The sequence below is a fragment of the Eleutherodactylus coqui genome, chromosome 2 (assembly GCF_035609145.1).
Source record: "Eleutherodactylus coqui strain aEleCoq1 chromosome 2, aEleCoq1.hap1, whole genome shotgun sequence".
NCBI classification, from domain to species: Eukaryota; Metazoa; Chordata; class Amphibia; order Anura; family Eleutherodactylidae; genus Eleutherodactylus; species Eleutherodactylus coqui.
The window spans coordinates 170387165-170403314 of NC_089838.1; the positions used below are offsets into that span (position 1 = coordinate 170387165).

The 16150-nt window shown below is 37.0% G+C and overlaps 1 protein-coding gene across 2 annotated transcripts in view; it reads right to left on the reverse strand.

The window, feature by feature from the left end:
- Positions 1-501: 501 nt before the first annotated feature.
- CPNE8 (copine 8) overlaps positions 502-16150 on the reverse strand; it is a 251176-nt gene continuing 235527 nt past the window's right edge. For both annotated transcript variants that reach the window (XM_066591905.1, XM_066591906.1), the window contains 4 exons: positions 13952-14054; positions 6550-6607; positions 2983-3056; positions 502-2140 (listed from right to left, as the gene is read on the reverse strand). In XM_066591905.1, the coding sequence (XP_066448002.1) occupies positions 1952-2140; positions 2983-3056; positions 6550-6607; positions 13952-14054 (424 nt within the window). In that variant the 3' untranslated portion in view covers positions 502-1951. The remainder of the gene's footprint in view (positions 2141-2982; positions 3057-6549; positions 6608-13951; positions 14055-16150) is intronic.

Here is a 16150-nt window from a genome sequence, read left to right on the forward strand (position 1 = left end):
GCCCAACCGAACTTTTGCACCAAGGCCAATGAGCCTTTAGCTATGCTCTTGTGTACTGAGCTTGCTTCTGCTGATGTTTCCATGTATCGTGCTTAGTTCTGACACTGTATTTATGTAATATATATATATATATATATATATGCGCTTTTTCCATACATGTACTTCACATACTGCATCTAATGTCTTTGTAATTTAATCTATATCTATGACCTCTAAATATTACCATTAAATTTGTAATAATATTGCAGTCACTTGATTGCTATTCCAAATGTATTCACATAAAGCAGCATTCTCAAGTCCCTATCATGGAGTGCGGAGTTCTGTCAACATTTGAACGATTTAATTAGTAAAAAGTTCACCGACATTGCACCTTTAGCTCCTGTTAAGTCATTTTTATGTTACTTAATTTATTAATTAGAAATTCTAGGCTGCATAACTTTTCCAAAGCTCCGCTATCCGTTTTCAATTTTCATTACGTACAACAAAGGATTTAATACTTGAGTGTTTTAATTATTTTAATGTAATAAAAAATTAATATCGCATTACATAAGTATATATCTTCTAAAATTGCAGATATAATTTAATTCAGCAAAATACTTGTTACCATGCTTACAAAAGAAAGGGCTAATTACAATAATTTCTCTTTGAACAGTACATCATAGAAATAGACAAAATATTTATGCATATATTATGCAAATAAAATTACATTACAAAGCAGTTACAAGGTTGACACAAAACGATAGAATAGTTTCCATCATTTAAAGGCAATTCACAATCATTTTGAGGAACTGGGTGTGTGTTTAAGGCCATTAGTTCTAGAATAATGTATTGTATTTGACACAAAGTTGCACAAAACTGTGTAATAGGCTTTAAAAACTGTACATGCAAAAACACTGTACCATTATATATGAACAAGCAAATATACGTATTTGGGTAATTTAGTAAACATAGTTTTTGTTTATAGAGTTACATACGTGCATTTCTCTCAGATTTCTCTGACAGCCCTGTGTTAGCATTACTCATATAGAGCAATGGAAGACAGGTTCTTTAACAAATCACCACATTTCCATGTGCCCATATACTACGGCATTAATGTGATTAAGTGCTTAAAATAAACCCCGCTATGTTGACTTCTCTTTTTTAACATACAGATTAAGACACCATGCCCATATAAAATATAACAAAACAAAAGAAATTACAAAGAAAAAAAGAAAACAGTCATTCAGGCATGTACTTTAGATACTTTTTAGCATTTGTCATTGACTAGCTTAATCCGACAATGTAATGTTTATTAGACTGAATTTCCAGATTTGTGTTTTCTGTGTCAGAGTCATATGTTTTAAACTATGTTTCATCTGATAATTGGTAATAAGTGCCAGAGTTCAGGGTTTCTTCTTCCTTTAAAAGAACTGTGCATGAGCTTTACCTTGACTCTGTGTAAGAGATCCTTAAAGTGATATTGCTTTCTGTGGCTATCTTTATTGCCAGGTAGAAGACATTGGATTTTCTACTATTTCAAACTTTCTTTGTTTTAAGAATAGTTACAAAAGTACTGAAAGTTAAAAATTAGTAACATGTAAACATTGACACTAAGGAATTGCATTCCCACATAAGTAGATCTCAGCCAGGGAGAACAATAAATTTTGGATTAAAAGTGTAATTTGTGCTTTCCCCAACAGTTTGAATAAAAATGAATGTTCACAAAAATAAGACTCAGATAGGAAAAAGTTTTTTGTTTTTTTTTCCTGATGAGTATTAAAATCTTACTATTATCTCCTGCACTCATATTTACAGTTTTGGTCTGTAAACAGAATCTTTTAGATCCAAAAAGCGGATGCTTTTCCAAATACACAAACAGGTGTTTTAAAAGTTCAGTTTCAGTGCACCTTACTTTGAAGCTAGCTAGGCAGCTTGCAAAATTTCAAAATAGGTTGGAAGAACTGTACTTTAGTCAGATCTGAGTCTGTAATAGGTGCCCGGTTGGTGTGTAAGGTGGAGGAGCTGGAAATGGCTTGAATCCTCTAGATCGCATATACAAGAGAAACTGGTCCGGAATCTCAGCTAAGACATCCTTGGCAAGTCGTGCCATACTCAATACATGGTTTCCAGTTCTGTCAATGTAGTCACGGAAAGGTACAAACTGCAAAAAGGAAAACATAACAAAAAATTAAACTTTTGAGGTAAATTGCATGCTCTGAATGCCACGTTATAAAATAAAACGAGTCCAAAGATGAACTGGGGGAAAGTCTAAAGAACAAAACCTCACACCTTCCACAAAGTGCCACTAAACATGTTTTTATTGTTTTTGGGCCCCTCCAATTAAAGACATTTTAATATAGAGTATATATAGTCTTGGGTTGTATAGGTCAGGATTAGAACCTCCAGTTTTAGCTAGTGGTAGTGTTTTTTTTTTTTTCTTTTATTGGATTTTTAAAAATCCACCCCCCCCCCCCCCAAATGCGCACGCAATATGTTAGGTGATGCGTGAAACACTGTGCAATTGTGCAGGAAAAAGAACACATCTTGAACTCATTAGATTAATATGGCTGGGAGCATCGTTGTGTATTTTTTGCACACGCAATTGTGCACGACTTGCGTGCGCAGAAAGTACAGTAAAATATGTTGATGCATGCAAAAACTCTGCACTCATGCGCACGTAAATACATAAACGCTTGCATGAATCTGGCGTAAGAATGAGAATATTTCATTATGGGATATCAGCAAATACCATTATAATGTCAAGGCATTCTTGCAATGAAATGTAAAGGAGCACATATACTCTTGCATTATGTATTCCCAGTCACAGTACGGTATGAGATTATATAGGGGAAAAGCAGCTGGATGCAAAGCTGCTGTCTCATAACACATTCTCAATAGTACAGCTGCAGCACAAAGGACAACTGTCTGGGATGTGCAAATGTTGGGATGCATAAAGCAACATGTTGTGTGTAACTGGCAACTACCAAAACATTGCATTTTTACCTGCACAATGTCCCTTTCTGCATAACGTCCTCTTGAAGAAACTCGGACTTCATCACCATCCAGTTCTACCATTGCTTTCAAATGAAAAATTCATGATTATTTTTATATAATAAACTGTAAATGAATCATAATAGATAGGGCTTTTAGAAAGCTGGTTGAATATAAAACATGAAGATGTACAGTAATTGATCTAATTATGCTCCAATTGATCTAATGAAATGCTGATCTATCAAAGTAACATTTATCCTGCACAGTGAATGTTGTCAGAAAAAAAAAAGAAAAAACAAATGGCAAAAAGTCACTCAAACTCTAAAATGGTACCAATAAAAGCATCAGGACATTCCGCATAAAATAAGCCCTCACACTACATAAATGGGAAAAAACAAAAAGTTATGGCTTTCAGAACATGGCAACAGAAAATTTTAGTTTTTCCAAGGATATTTAATTTATTCATTTTTTTGGAGAACAGCAAAATTAAAACAATATAATTTTGGTATTATTGTAACCATACTGTTCCACAGATTAAGGGCTCTTTCACATGGGTGTATTTTTCATCAGTATTTTGTGAGCCAAAATCAGGAGCGGGTCCAAAATACGGAAGACATGCAAATCTTTCCATTCTACTTTCTCTCTATAAGTTCTGCTCCTGGTTTTGGCTCACAAAATACTGATGAAAAATACACCCGTGTGAAAGAGTCCTAAAGTTTATAGGACATTTTTACCCCAATGTGTACGCAGTAGAAACAAAACCCTAACTAAAGATGGCAGAATTGCGTTTTTTTTTCTCAGTTCACTCCACTTAGAAATTCTTTAAAAGTTTTCAAGTAAAATATTATAAGTCTTCCAGTAAAACATTAAAATGGTTAAAAAAACAAGCCCACTTGTAGCTGTGTAAACTAAAAAAAATAAAGTTATGATTTTTAAAACTGAGGAGCTTTGGACTATCCATGTATAGCTCATATGGTTTACTTTCTGAACTTGCTGGTAATTTAGTTGCTGATATAATAAGGGCTCCTAATGTGCGGGACAATGTGACTAGCAAGGGTGAGATCGTTCTTCATGAGGTATTGAGTGCTACTAACCAGTCTGATGTTTTTAATGGAAAACCAAGAAGAGAAGTCAGGTTTTTGTTGGTGATTGAAAACTTAAGAGGGGTTGATTTAGGGCAGAATTTAGATGTCTTCCGGGTGGTACAGTCAAGTAGAGATAAGAGATGCATTTTAAATATTCCCAAGGTTGGTAGTAGGAATAGTGAAGGAGATCTGTTGTTGCATCTCGAAACCAATGATTAGTATCAAATTAATTTAGTTTCCACACAAAGAATTCCAAAATTTTAGCCAGGTGCTTTGTTAGATAACAGGTTCAGTTACATTTTCAGAGGTTTTTCCAGTCTGTAATCAGATGAACAAGGCATGCCATATCTCAAAGTTTAATGTGTGGCTATGACCGTGTTGCAAAACTAAAGCTTTTAAATATGTTAGTCATGATGTTGGTAGGTGGTCTAAGAAAGAGTTGTTTAAGAGGGATGGTTTGCATCCTTCACATAAAAGTAAAGATGTATATGGCAAGCAATTTAGAATTTCTTTTGACAGACATTTAAACCAGGTGAAAGGGACAAACATTTAAAGGGAATCTATGAGCTCAAACATGCTGTCCAAACTATATAGCAGGAGGAGCTGAGCAGATGGATATACAGTTTTAGGAGGATCGATGTAGTATAACTTGCATTTTATTCATTTAAACCTCTGCACATTCTGAGCTGAAGTGGTCTAATAAGCAGTCCCATCAGTGATTGGCAGCTACCTCTAATTGTACAGTCATTCACAGATAATGGTCAATCACTGATCAGACCCCCCCCCCCCCCACCCATGCATTGGACCACTCAGATCAAAATATGCAGAGGCTTACATGAACAAAAGGCAAGTTATACCAAATCTTTCCCCATAAACTACACTCCGTCAAAGAAAATGAAGCACCTAGGAGGAGCTGTCATTTTTTTTGCAAAATTTGGCATGCAGTTGTGGCATGATTAGATGAACGGTCTTCCCACCTGAGGTCCTAAAAAGGATTCCTACCATGGCCTATAAAAAGCCACTCTTGCAATCATTGCAGTAGAAAAGTCTGTCTCCAAAACTGTAATGCCCCTTTTCTATAGAAAGGACTGAATTCTTCCTAAACTGTAGGGGGTTTAACTAGTCTCTTCTAACAGGTAATGCTCCTGGTGATTGGAGAAAGGCCAGTGTTGTACCCATCCACAAGAAGAGTAGTAGAGAAGAAGGGGGAACCACAGGCTAGTTAGTTTGACACCTGTAGTAGTTAAACTAATATAAACTCTCCTAAAAAAAAAAAAAAAGAGGATATTTGACTACTTGAAAACTATTAACCTTTGGGACCCTAAACATCACGGCTTTACTGAGGGCAGATTATGTCAAACTAATGCAATTCACTTTAATTACATGTCACAAAAGTGGTGGATGAAGATGGTGCCATGGATATCACCCATCTGGATTTCAGTAAAACCTTTGATACAGTTTCACATAAAAAGCTTATAGGCAAGTTATTGAAAAATTGACTTCATTCTTTGATAGTCCAGTGGATTTGCAGTTGGTTAAAAGACATATAGTGTTGTTCACGGAGTGTATTCTGAACAGGGAGGAGTTACAAGTAGTTACCACAAGGGTCTGTCTCCCCCACCATTTTTTCTATATTTGATGTATGACATAAAATGGAATTGTTGATGCAAGAACTTTCACTAAAGTTCTTTTTAAGTGTCAGTACAAATAGTGATCAATTTTGTGAGGAAAAAAAGGAGGCACATGAAACTAATATGTTGCATACAGTAGTAGCATTTTGCAATTTTATCTTTTCAAAGCATTAAAGGCATTGTTACTATAGGAAGGCATTTGACAGACTGAAGGGAAAAAAATGAGGGGAAAAAACCAAATACCTCACAATTGTCTGTATTGACTTCTTCCAGTACATATCGATTCGGTTTGTGGTCATATTTTCATTTTACCTGTGACCTGGCATTTATTTGCAAATGAATAGTGAATTTCTGTGTATACATGCACACACATACGCAAACTGGCTTGTAAAGTATACGGCTGTCTGATTCCAATTTTACATTTATTTTTTGAAGACACAAATCGTACCGTTCAACTGTTTCATATTAGAATCCTCTTAAGTATAAATGTTCATTTACTTGACGTGTATAAACAGCAGCTATTGTGTTGTGTACCACTTAGCAAATAAGGCATACAAAATAAAGTATGTACAATTACAGATGTCGAATCCTGGAAGCTACTGTTCTTTGTTGTTACAGTCAGACCCACATTTTACAGAACAGGAGAAATTATACTTGCTGCTTCTGTGAGTGAAGGGCGAGTAGGATGCCAGGTATTTCTTTTAAGTAATATGGTACAGGAAAAAACAAAAGCCCATAGGTTTATGTGTACAAATCATTAGTCTATGTAACTAATAAAATCTAATTAAAACATTTGAAAAATTCCTTAAACACATCATAAAAATACAAACTACTGTTATGCAATACTGAGATACAAATCTTACCATCAAATTCTGCAGGTCCAACTCCTACGATAATAATGGACATTGGAAGCTTAGAAGCCTTTAAAAGGAAACAATAACATAGATAAAATAAACAAAGCAATACAAAAGAGCACAACGATACATTTTCACTAGGCTAGTTACACCACTTGTAGTAGGACATTTAATTGTTAGGGGGATATGGTTATCTGTTATACAGGACTGCACCTAGCCTCTCTGCTACCTGAGGCTAAAAGTAAAATGAACCCCCCCCCCTCATCTCTTCCCCCATGCACCAAAAATAAATAAAAATGGATAAATCTCTGCATGTTAAAAAGACAAAACAATACAGCCATTAAAACCCCTTCCTTTAGTGACATGTTTTCAGTTTTCATTTTTTCATCCTCGTATTCCATGAGTCATAACTTTTTTTTGGGGGGGGGGGGCGACATAGCTGTATTAAGGGTTATTTTTTTAAGGAACATCTTGCATAATTTGCTCATTCGTCGCATTTTTTTATGTAGACATAAAAATTGTTAGTTGGAGAATAATCAAGTGGCGTAAACTGGCGTTGTCCAGTCATGCACTAATGCTTTCTTGGAAGACCAATGATTACTTGAATGAGTGAAACTACAAGAAAAATTTAGCCAATCCTCTTTGCAAGTAAACAAATCTTGCTTAAGGCCCTTTTACATGGAAAGATAATCGCCCAAAATTTGTTCAAATGGCTGAAAATTAGCAATAATTGTTACATGTAAACGCGGGCAGTCGTGCATTTTTCTTTTAACAATGGATTTCAGTCTGCACAAAATTCATAGTTAAAGCTGATAGCAAAGTACTCGTTTCGAGTAATTACTTGATCGAGCACCGCGATTTTCGAGTACTTCCGTACTCGGGTCAAAAGATTCGGGGGGCGCCGGGAGGCGTGGCGGAGTGGGGGGTAGCAGCGGGGAACAGGGGGGAGCCCTCTCTCTCTCCCCCCACTCCCCGCTGCAACCCCCCACTCACCCACGGCGCCCCCCGAATCTTTTCGCCCGAGTACGGAAGTACTTGAAAATTGCGGCACTCGGGCGAAAAAGGGGCGTGGCCGAGTATGCTCGCTCATCTCTAGTGACTACCCACTACAGTTTTTTTTCACTGCGAAATTCGCGTTTTTTTTTCTGCAGGGGTCTATGGGACTTGTAATGTTAAAATCGTGATCGCGCAAAATTGCAATTTACCGCGAAATCGCAATTTTAACATTACAAGTCCCATAGACCCCTGCAGAAAAAAAAAACCCTGTGAATTTCGCAGTGAAAAAAACTGTAGTGGGTGCTCACCCTTAGCTGGCAATCCATGGGTTGCAGTGATCTATCTTAGTGAGTAAAATAGCCTACAGGCCTAGTGCTAAGTGAGTAAAGCAATCTATTTGCAAACCGCAGCCCTCTGTACATCTAATATAAATAAGCCTGCATGCTTTTTCTTGCACCGCACTTTGCCCCCTTTGATGTAACTTTGGTGTATGATGTTGGTGTCATTAAATGACACACACGCTCATCAGTGCCGTAAAATCAACAAATTGAGTTTAACACATTCAGGGACCTGTCAGGCAGGTTGAAAGTTACAATGTTAAGTGTATGAGCGGCACTGCTGTGCTTTAGGCATGCGCTGGAATGGGTGAATAGTCGCTAAGCAACACAGCATGCACTGCTAAGCCGCACCACACACTGCACAACTGAGGGCGACGGGCAGGCAGACAGGCCGAGAGACAGGCAGACAAACAAAGAGAGAAAGACAGAAAAACAGAGAGACCTGTAGGCTTTTTTATATTAGATATCTGCTCCAAATATAAAGTGACACTCTAAATAATCACCTAATCAAGCAAATTTAGAAGTTCACAACCACCAGTTTTGAAACATTTTATGTTCGCGTAGTGAACATTGGATCAATCTACTTATGCAAAATTAGCAACCAAACTAAAGTTATATTTTCTTACCGTTATCACATTTTGCTCACACAAGGTTATATTAAAATGTAGCCAGATAACTTTCAGCTGTGGCCTAGCAGCAGTGCAGTCTTAACAGCATTATGGGCTCCTGGGCAAAGCAGTGAACTTGGAACCCCACGACAACTACTCACAGCAATAAAAATGCAATGCAGCGCTCTTCTTCTGTGCTCTGCTGAAAACGTTACATTTCATTTCTGCCAAAAGGGTTATTCACCTGGAATTATATATCAAATGGGGATGTGGCAGGCATGAATCAATGTTGAGAAAACTCGGGAGGACGAGCGAGTTAGTACCTGGCGACCTAGACCAGAGAACCAGAAGTTTAAGGCCTCATGTCCACTAGCTTAATGGAATTGCGGATTTGGCCCATAGCGAATCATTGGCCATCCGCGGGTGCACAAATCAATTTAATGGACCCGCGGATGGCATTTTAAAAGAATTGTGTTCTGCGCGCGCGGGAGAAAAAACGCGGCATGCTCCATTTTGCCGCGGATTCCCCGCGGATCGGCAACATTGCTATCACATTGATAGCAATGTGTGCGGATATCTGGATGCAAAATAAATACCATTTAAAGCAAATCCGCGGCAGATTCTGCGCAAATTGTACTTTTCAAGTGGACATGAGGCCTCTTTATTCATAGTGCCAGGCTAGTGTACACTAGAAAAACTGTTCTTTTTGCACCTTATTTTTTATAGAACTGTGTTGCTGCTCTAACTTAGTGTCCTTTACATCATTAGGCTGGCCTTTTAAAATTCCTTCTCTTGAGCAGTGATGAAATATTGGATGTTTTTCGTTTGTGTTTGCCCAGCTTCCTTTTCTTTTTGAAAAAGTCATATCTAACCCCAAAATAGTACCAATAAAAGCTACAAGTTGCCCCCAAAAATAAGCTCTGTGGATGGAAAAATAAAAAACGTTATGGCGTTTGCATTTATTTTTAACCGTTAGTGACGGAGCTGTTTTGCTTTTTTCCATTTTTGTTTTTTCCTACTCCCTTTTAAAAAATCGTAGCTCCTTAATTTATCCATCGACGTTGCTGTATGAGGGCTTGTTTTTTGCGGGATGAGTTGTATTTTTCAATGGCACTATTTATTGTACCATATAATTTACTGAAAAACTTTTAAAAAATTCTAAGCGGAGAGAAATGGAAAAAAAACGACATTCCACCATCTTTCGGTGCATCCTGTTTCTACAGCACACAAAACGACCTGATATTTTTATTCTATGGGTCAGTACGATTGCTACGATACCAAACTTGTATAGTATTTTTTTTTGCTGTAGTACTTTTATTTATTTTTTTAAGATATTTAATTTTTTTCAATTATTTTCTGCGGTCATTTTGTGCGCGCAATACCTTTTTTATTTTTTTGTCAACGTAGTTGAGCAAGAGCTCATTTTTTGCGGGATGTCCTGAAGTTTCCGATAGTATCAATTTGGAATACATACGACTTTTTGATCGCTTTTTATTGCGTTTTTTCTGGGAGACAGGGTAACTAAAAAAGTATATTTTTGGCGTTCTTTATTTTTTTTTTCAGACGACGTTCACCGTGCGGGAAAAATAATGCATTACTTTGATAGATCGGACTTTCATGGACGCGGCGATATCAAATACATATTTTTATTTTATTATTTTGATTTTTTAATAATAGATATGGCAAAAGGGGGGCGATTTAAACTTCTACAATTAAAAAAACTGAGTATTTTTTTTACATTACTTTGAAGTCCCCCTGGGGGACTTTAACATGCGATGCTTTGATCGCTCCTGCAGTATGACGTAATGCTATAGCATTACGTCATACTGCTTTTTTACAGGCAGTCTATGAAGCCACCCTGTGTGGATGGCTTGATAGGCAGTCTGTTAAGGCAGCCCTGGGGCCATTCATTAGGCCCCCGGCTGCCATGATACCTGCAAGGCTCCCCCGATCTCACCACGGGGGGGCCGTTCGGGGGTTTTAAATGCCGCTGTCAGAAATTACAGCGGCATTTAAAGGGTTAATAGCCGCGATCGGCCGAACGGCCGAGCACAGCTATTGCCCGCGGGTGTCAGCTGTAATAAACAGCTGATGCCCGCGCTGTATGGAGGGAGATAGCGGCGCTACCTCCCTCCATACACGTCCTGCAACAGCAGGACGTAGTTTTACGATAGGGCCGTCACTAAGGGGTTAAGTGCTTTTATTATTCTAAGCGTTTTGACCCAGCACACAAAATAAAGGTGTAGCTTTGTGAATACACAAACCACTGACAGTCAAAAAAGTTAATCTTTATTAGTATAGAAATATATAAACATGTTGGGGTGAATTCCTCGTTTATTTATTGGTATATAGGTTTGCTTTTGTATTTGATTAACTAATCCTGAGCTTGGGCACGCCGCAATTCCCTCTTTAATTAGAAGAGACGATGCTGCATGGCTATTAATATTAGCTACTTTATTGACTTCTTATATTCAGGATGCTTGTTTCTACATTCCTGTGGAATGCATCGTGACCATGTCCTGTCTTTTAAATTAGTTTTATATATTTCTATAGTAAAAGGATGGACTTTTTGGACTGAGTGAATTATGTGCACTAAGTAGATGCTTCTGTTCAAAAGTAGTAAATAAAGAAAAAAAATCATAACTTTAATTTTTGAATCAATCTGATTTGGCATTTACAAATGTTTCTAGTTTTTAAGTTACCTATACTGCACAGGGCACAACATAAATTAAAAAAACATATAATAATGGTGGGGTTGTTTTTTTTTCTCCTATTCCATCCTTCCTCCTTAAACAAAATAGTTATGATAGTGACAGGCATGCTGTATTTTGTCGCTAAACTCGCATCTCAGCTGCAATGTGCTGCTAATGCTCTATATAGTCATGAGCTGTGAGTTTCCAACACTCACTTGCCATCGATTGACCATTTCCACCAAACTACTCTAAATAGGAGCAGACAACGCATAAGTATGCCAGACTCTAAGTACAGAGTACTCAGTGTGCTGCAACTAATAAGATGCAAGTTTAGTCAATGTAGCACATTTTTACATAAGTGATACATGGCTGAAATTATCATCATGCCTGGCACTATTATATGCTGCTCTCAGGGAAAAAGGCATGGAGTAGGTGACAAATTTTCTTTAAAAAGCATCTAAATTCGTCTTGCCCAAGCAGCTTTCATTTATATTCTACACACGTATAAATACACTAGATAAACTCATTTAACCCTTTCCAATCCACTGTCTGACGTCTAAAGAAATTATGATTTACGGCTGTACAGCTCCGATGTTGGAAGACGTCCGTCGGGGTTCTCTTACTGTATATTGCCAGCCTCTCTGCTGTCGGAGCCTATCCAACGTGTCACCTCATGCAGTACTGGCTTTAGGCAGCATATAGCGCAGCTGTATAACAGCAGAAAAAGAGTAAGCTCCCTAGGAAAACAAGAATACAAATTGGATTGGAAAGGGTTAAAACCTGAGACTGTTCTGTGTGATATGTGATTAATATTAGTCCACTTCATTACCTATTAAGCAACAGAGGCACAGTATGCCAATAGAAATCCAATGGGGTGGGGTGGGAAAGGGGTAAAAATAAAGATATCCATGTCCTCAGACTTTCTGAAATTCCAAGAGTTGGCCACTTATATTATTTCAATGTGTTTGTGACACAAATTGCACACTATTAGCGAACTGCTATGTAATTTCCCTGCAACCACTGATTCATTTTACAAGTAAACACAAACTAGCTTACTAACACAATTAAATATAATTTATAGGCTGAGCGGTGTAAAGCAATGACCACACAAAACTTTAAAAAGTAGAAAGTCTATAGCTTGTATCAGCTGTAGGCATCAGCCTCCTCTAAAACCCACATGTTCATGCTGAAACCAGTCCTGCTTTATCAGAACTATTTTTAAACACGTAACCATAAATATTTTAAAGTCCTCTTTCGTTCAGCAAGTGCGCAACAGCTGGTAGCTTTGGAACATAATTTATACAGTCTGCCTAAAGCAAAGCAATGACCGAAAAACACAAGTATCAAGAAAATGTCAAGACAGACCATTTTATAAGGGTGAATTGGTGATATCATACCCCATGTGTGTTCCAGAACTGACCATAATCTATTGGGATTTCTAGTTTAAGATATACCTTGCCTACAACAAAGAGATAATTTACATCTGCCTCAAAGGTATTGGTTCTACGAATTGGTAAGGAACATTACTGATCAAGACTTCATAAGGTCTTTCATACATTCAGACAATTAGCAAAAGAAAATCTCCTAACAAAAATGCTAGCACATTAGAATGCTAGCATAATAAAAAAAACAAAACATGAAGAAATACCTGGTGGACAACATTGTCGGTGGTATGTTATATAATTTTCCATGTATTATGATGGTCTATTAAATGGCATTTTTACACTAACTGGTTTATAAAGATTGAATATTTTCACTATTGCTTATAATAACTGACTAGTTATTATTAGGACATTATAGTAGCAGTGCTTCTGGTGGCACATCACACTCACAATAGCTTGATTCCCACACAAGACAAATACAGCTTGGCACCTCCTACAGCTGTGACATCACCACAGGTCGTTTAGCCCACTGGATCTCTGTGGTGGTGGTAGATCAGTGCGTTGTGTCAGGACTGCTGAGTTGCGTCTTTTGAGATAATAATGGCTTAGTTGTATTTTCATTTGGTTATTTTTGTCCTCCCCTTCCAAGAGCCCTAACTGTGTTCTTCTGTCGGTCAGGGTCTATGTTTTATATATGTTGTAGGACTTTCGATGGAGTCACCATGGGGCGGAGCGATGACGTTACCAGGGACGGGACATGAGAAGCACTCACACACAAACATACAAGTGTTCATTAGTAGTTTGATGGAATGTTGATGGCTTTAGTTATACAGTTGATTTAGCTAGTGGTCTTATTGCTATGCTTCTAGCCTTGCACCCTCCTAGTTTAAAATATTCTTCCGTGCTTGGATAGCACAATAGTAGTATGTCAATTAAGAATAATAAAATAGAATACCCCTGAAATCAGGATGGAGTCAACAGTCAACAGTGGGTTAATGAATATGTATAGAAGCAAAGACTTTCAGAATTAAACATACTTTAGTAGCTAGAGTTGGATATCATATCACCAAAATGAATACAAATTTCACAGCTACTACTGTGAGGACACCAATATAGTGTTCTATGGTTCTATTTTTACATGAATTTAAAAAGAAACAAAAAAATAAATGTATAAGTATCTGCAATATCATTAAATACATTATTATTTAGTACCAATTTCATTGTACTTCTTTAATGATCTCAGAGGGAAATAACCTGTAAAACAGTAACTGAGCATACTTGCTTTCATTCAGCTAATTATGCAGAATAACAAAAGTTGCATTAGTCACTGAAAAGCAACAAATGAGGCAGAGATTAAAGTGTAAACCTGGCAAGATTGTGTAAAAATCACTTACATTGACTATTGCCTCCTTTGTCTGAGCCATATCAGAGATAACTCCATCTGTAATGATCAGCAAAATAAAGTACTGCGATCCATCTTTGATAGAAGCAGCATATCTAAAGAAAAGCACGACAACAATCAGCCGCAGAAAACATTTCTAAATGAATATTTCAGACATATTAACAATATAGGCATAAGACTAGTATAATGCTGAAATATGATGGAATTGCATTGTAAATGGTAAAATTCACTTATAGAACCTGAGGCAAATTAGCAAGACAACAGGCCTTCTAGAGATGGGAAAATCTCCAGTATGCCCTGAAATCCAGTCTAATAACTCTGCTACATGTGAATGTAGTTTTTCAAACCTTATTCAAATGAAATTTTACAGTAATTTTTTGATATTTTTTTTTTTAGTATGGGACCTTCTCCAAAACTGTGCAAAAAATTCACTGCATCTGCATGTGATACTGATTCCAAGATACCTTTCTCTTCTTACATGCCAGGGTTATTTGTGAATATCTTAACTCATTTTCAAGTTATAATAACATGGGCTCCTTTCACTCAATTTCTTGCAAAAAATGTTGGACTACTGAAACCACAAAACATTAATTTTAGTGAATTTACTACAATTACTACACCCTGACTATACTCATCACTGCACTATTTTATCTGGGAAAAATCCAGATGGCGGGACAAGTCCCCGTTATAGCCTAAGAGGTCCGCCTGGCGCAGTTCATTTGTATCACATAGGGGATGCAGCATTCTATTTTCCTCCTCCCATGGCAGAACAGGAAAACAAAAAGCTGATTGCTAAAGTGAACCCAGCCTTACCTTGTTTTTGCTATCAGTGATCTGCACAGTAGGTGGTGCAGTTTGTAAAAACATAGTTTGAGACATACATATTATTTAGTATTGTGGTAACAGAGTTTGGGCCATTTTCACTAAACGCTTTTTTATGTTAATTACAATTAACAGCAACATGATTATCAACAGGCTAAAAGTTGGGGTGAATAGTTATGCATTCAGTAAGTTTGTTCTCACATGCCTACATTACTGAATACTTTTTATTGTCACTAAATGTCAAGTTCCCTTAGAAACAGTAAGCACGTTAGTCTACCATGACGCCGTCTACTAAAATAAACAAATGGCAGATACTACATTTAGTATTAGGTTGTGACAGTAGCATGGCTAATTTTCTACTATGCGTACTTATGTCACATTTTTTGATATTCTTTAGCAAAATTATAGGGAACTGTATATTATGGAAAACTGTAGTTTTCTGAGATGACTGTGTGGTTATATAGTGATATAATTAAAATTATTCAAAAATATTCCATAGCTGAAACATCCACTTTAGAGTGAATGTAGAAACAACAAAGACAGCTAAGCTGACATGATGATTTTTAAATTCATATTGTGCTAGCAGAGGCACATTGTGAGAATACCTTGCTTATATAAAGCAGGCCATGCATTTCATAATATTTCAAGTTGAAAATTAAAGTAGTATTCAAGGACATTTTAATGTGTTGCTATTGTTGATCCGAGAGGTGGGTCCCTGAGGATCATCTACTGATAACCTGTCAGTCATCAACAGCAAAACTTCAACGTTTCCTGGAATACCCATTCAATAATATTAATAACAATAATAATCACTTGTGATTATAGCGTTAACGATTTATAATCAAAGTCAACTATATGGTTTCTGTTCTGGAAAAAAATAAACTGTAACTAGTCTTTCCGTTGTCATAAAGCAAACATAACATATCATCTATCATCAATTTAGTGCCCCAAATGTCAATAATTCAAAGGATATAAAGAAAACACAAAAGTATGTGGGAGAATAATTCATGAGAAAATGACAGAAGGTGGTTTGAGCCACTGACTTAGCACACAGGCACCCCTCATCACATATCAACTCTCATTTTAATGATCAGACAGAACCTCTTGAACTGCTCCGCCCGACTACAGCATTTTCAATGCCAGTATTAGTATAATTTCAGTGGGTACATGATGCACCTAATATACGAAAAGGCACACACTAAAAGATTTCTGGTGTAATTAATGCCAATTTCTTCCCTAAATTATATATAAATATGTCTGAAGTAGCCCAGCCCTGTCCCGACAAGCCCACCCATATTCTACAAAAGTGGCAAGGCCAGCCAGAAGGCAGAAAAGTTGAAAAAATTTGGAGCAAGTGCCAGCATTTTGG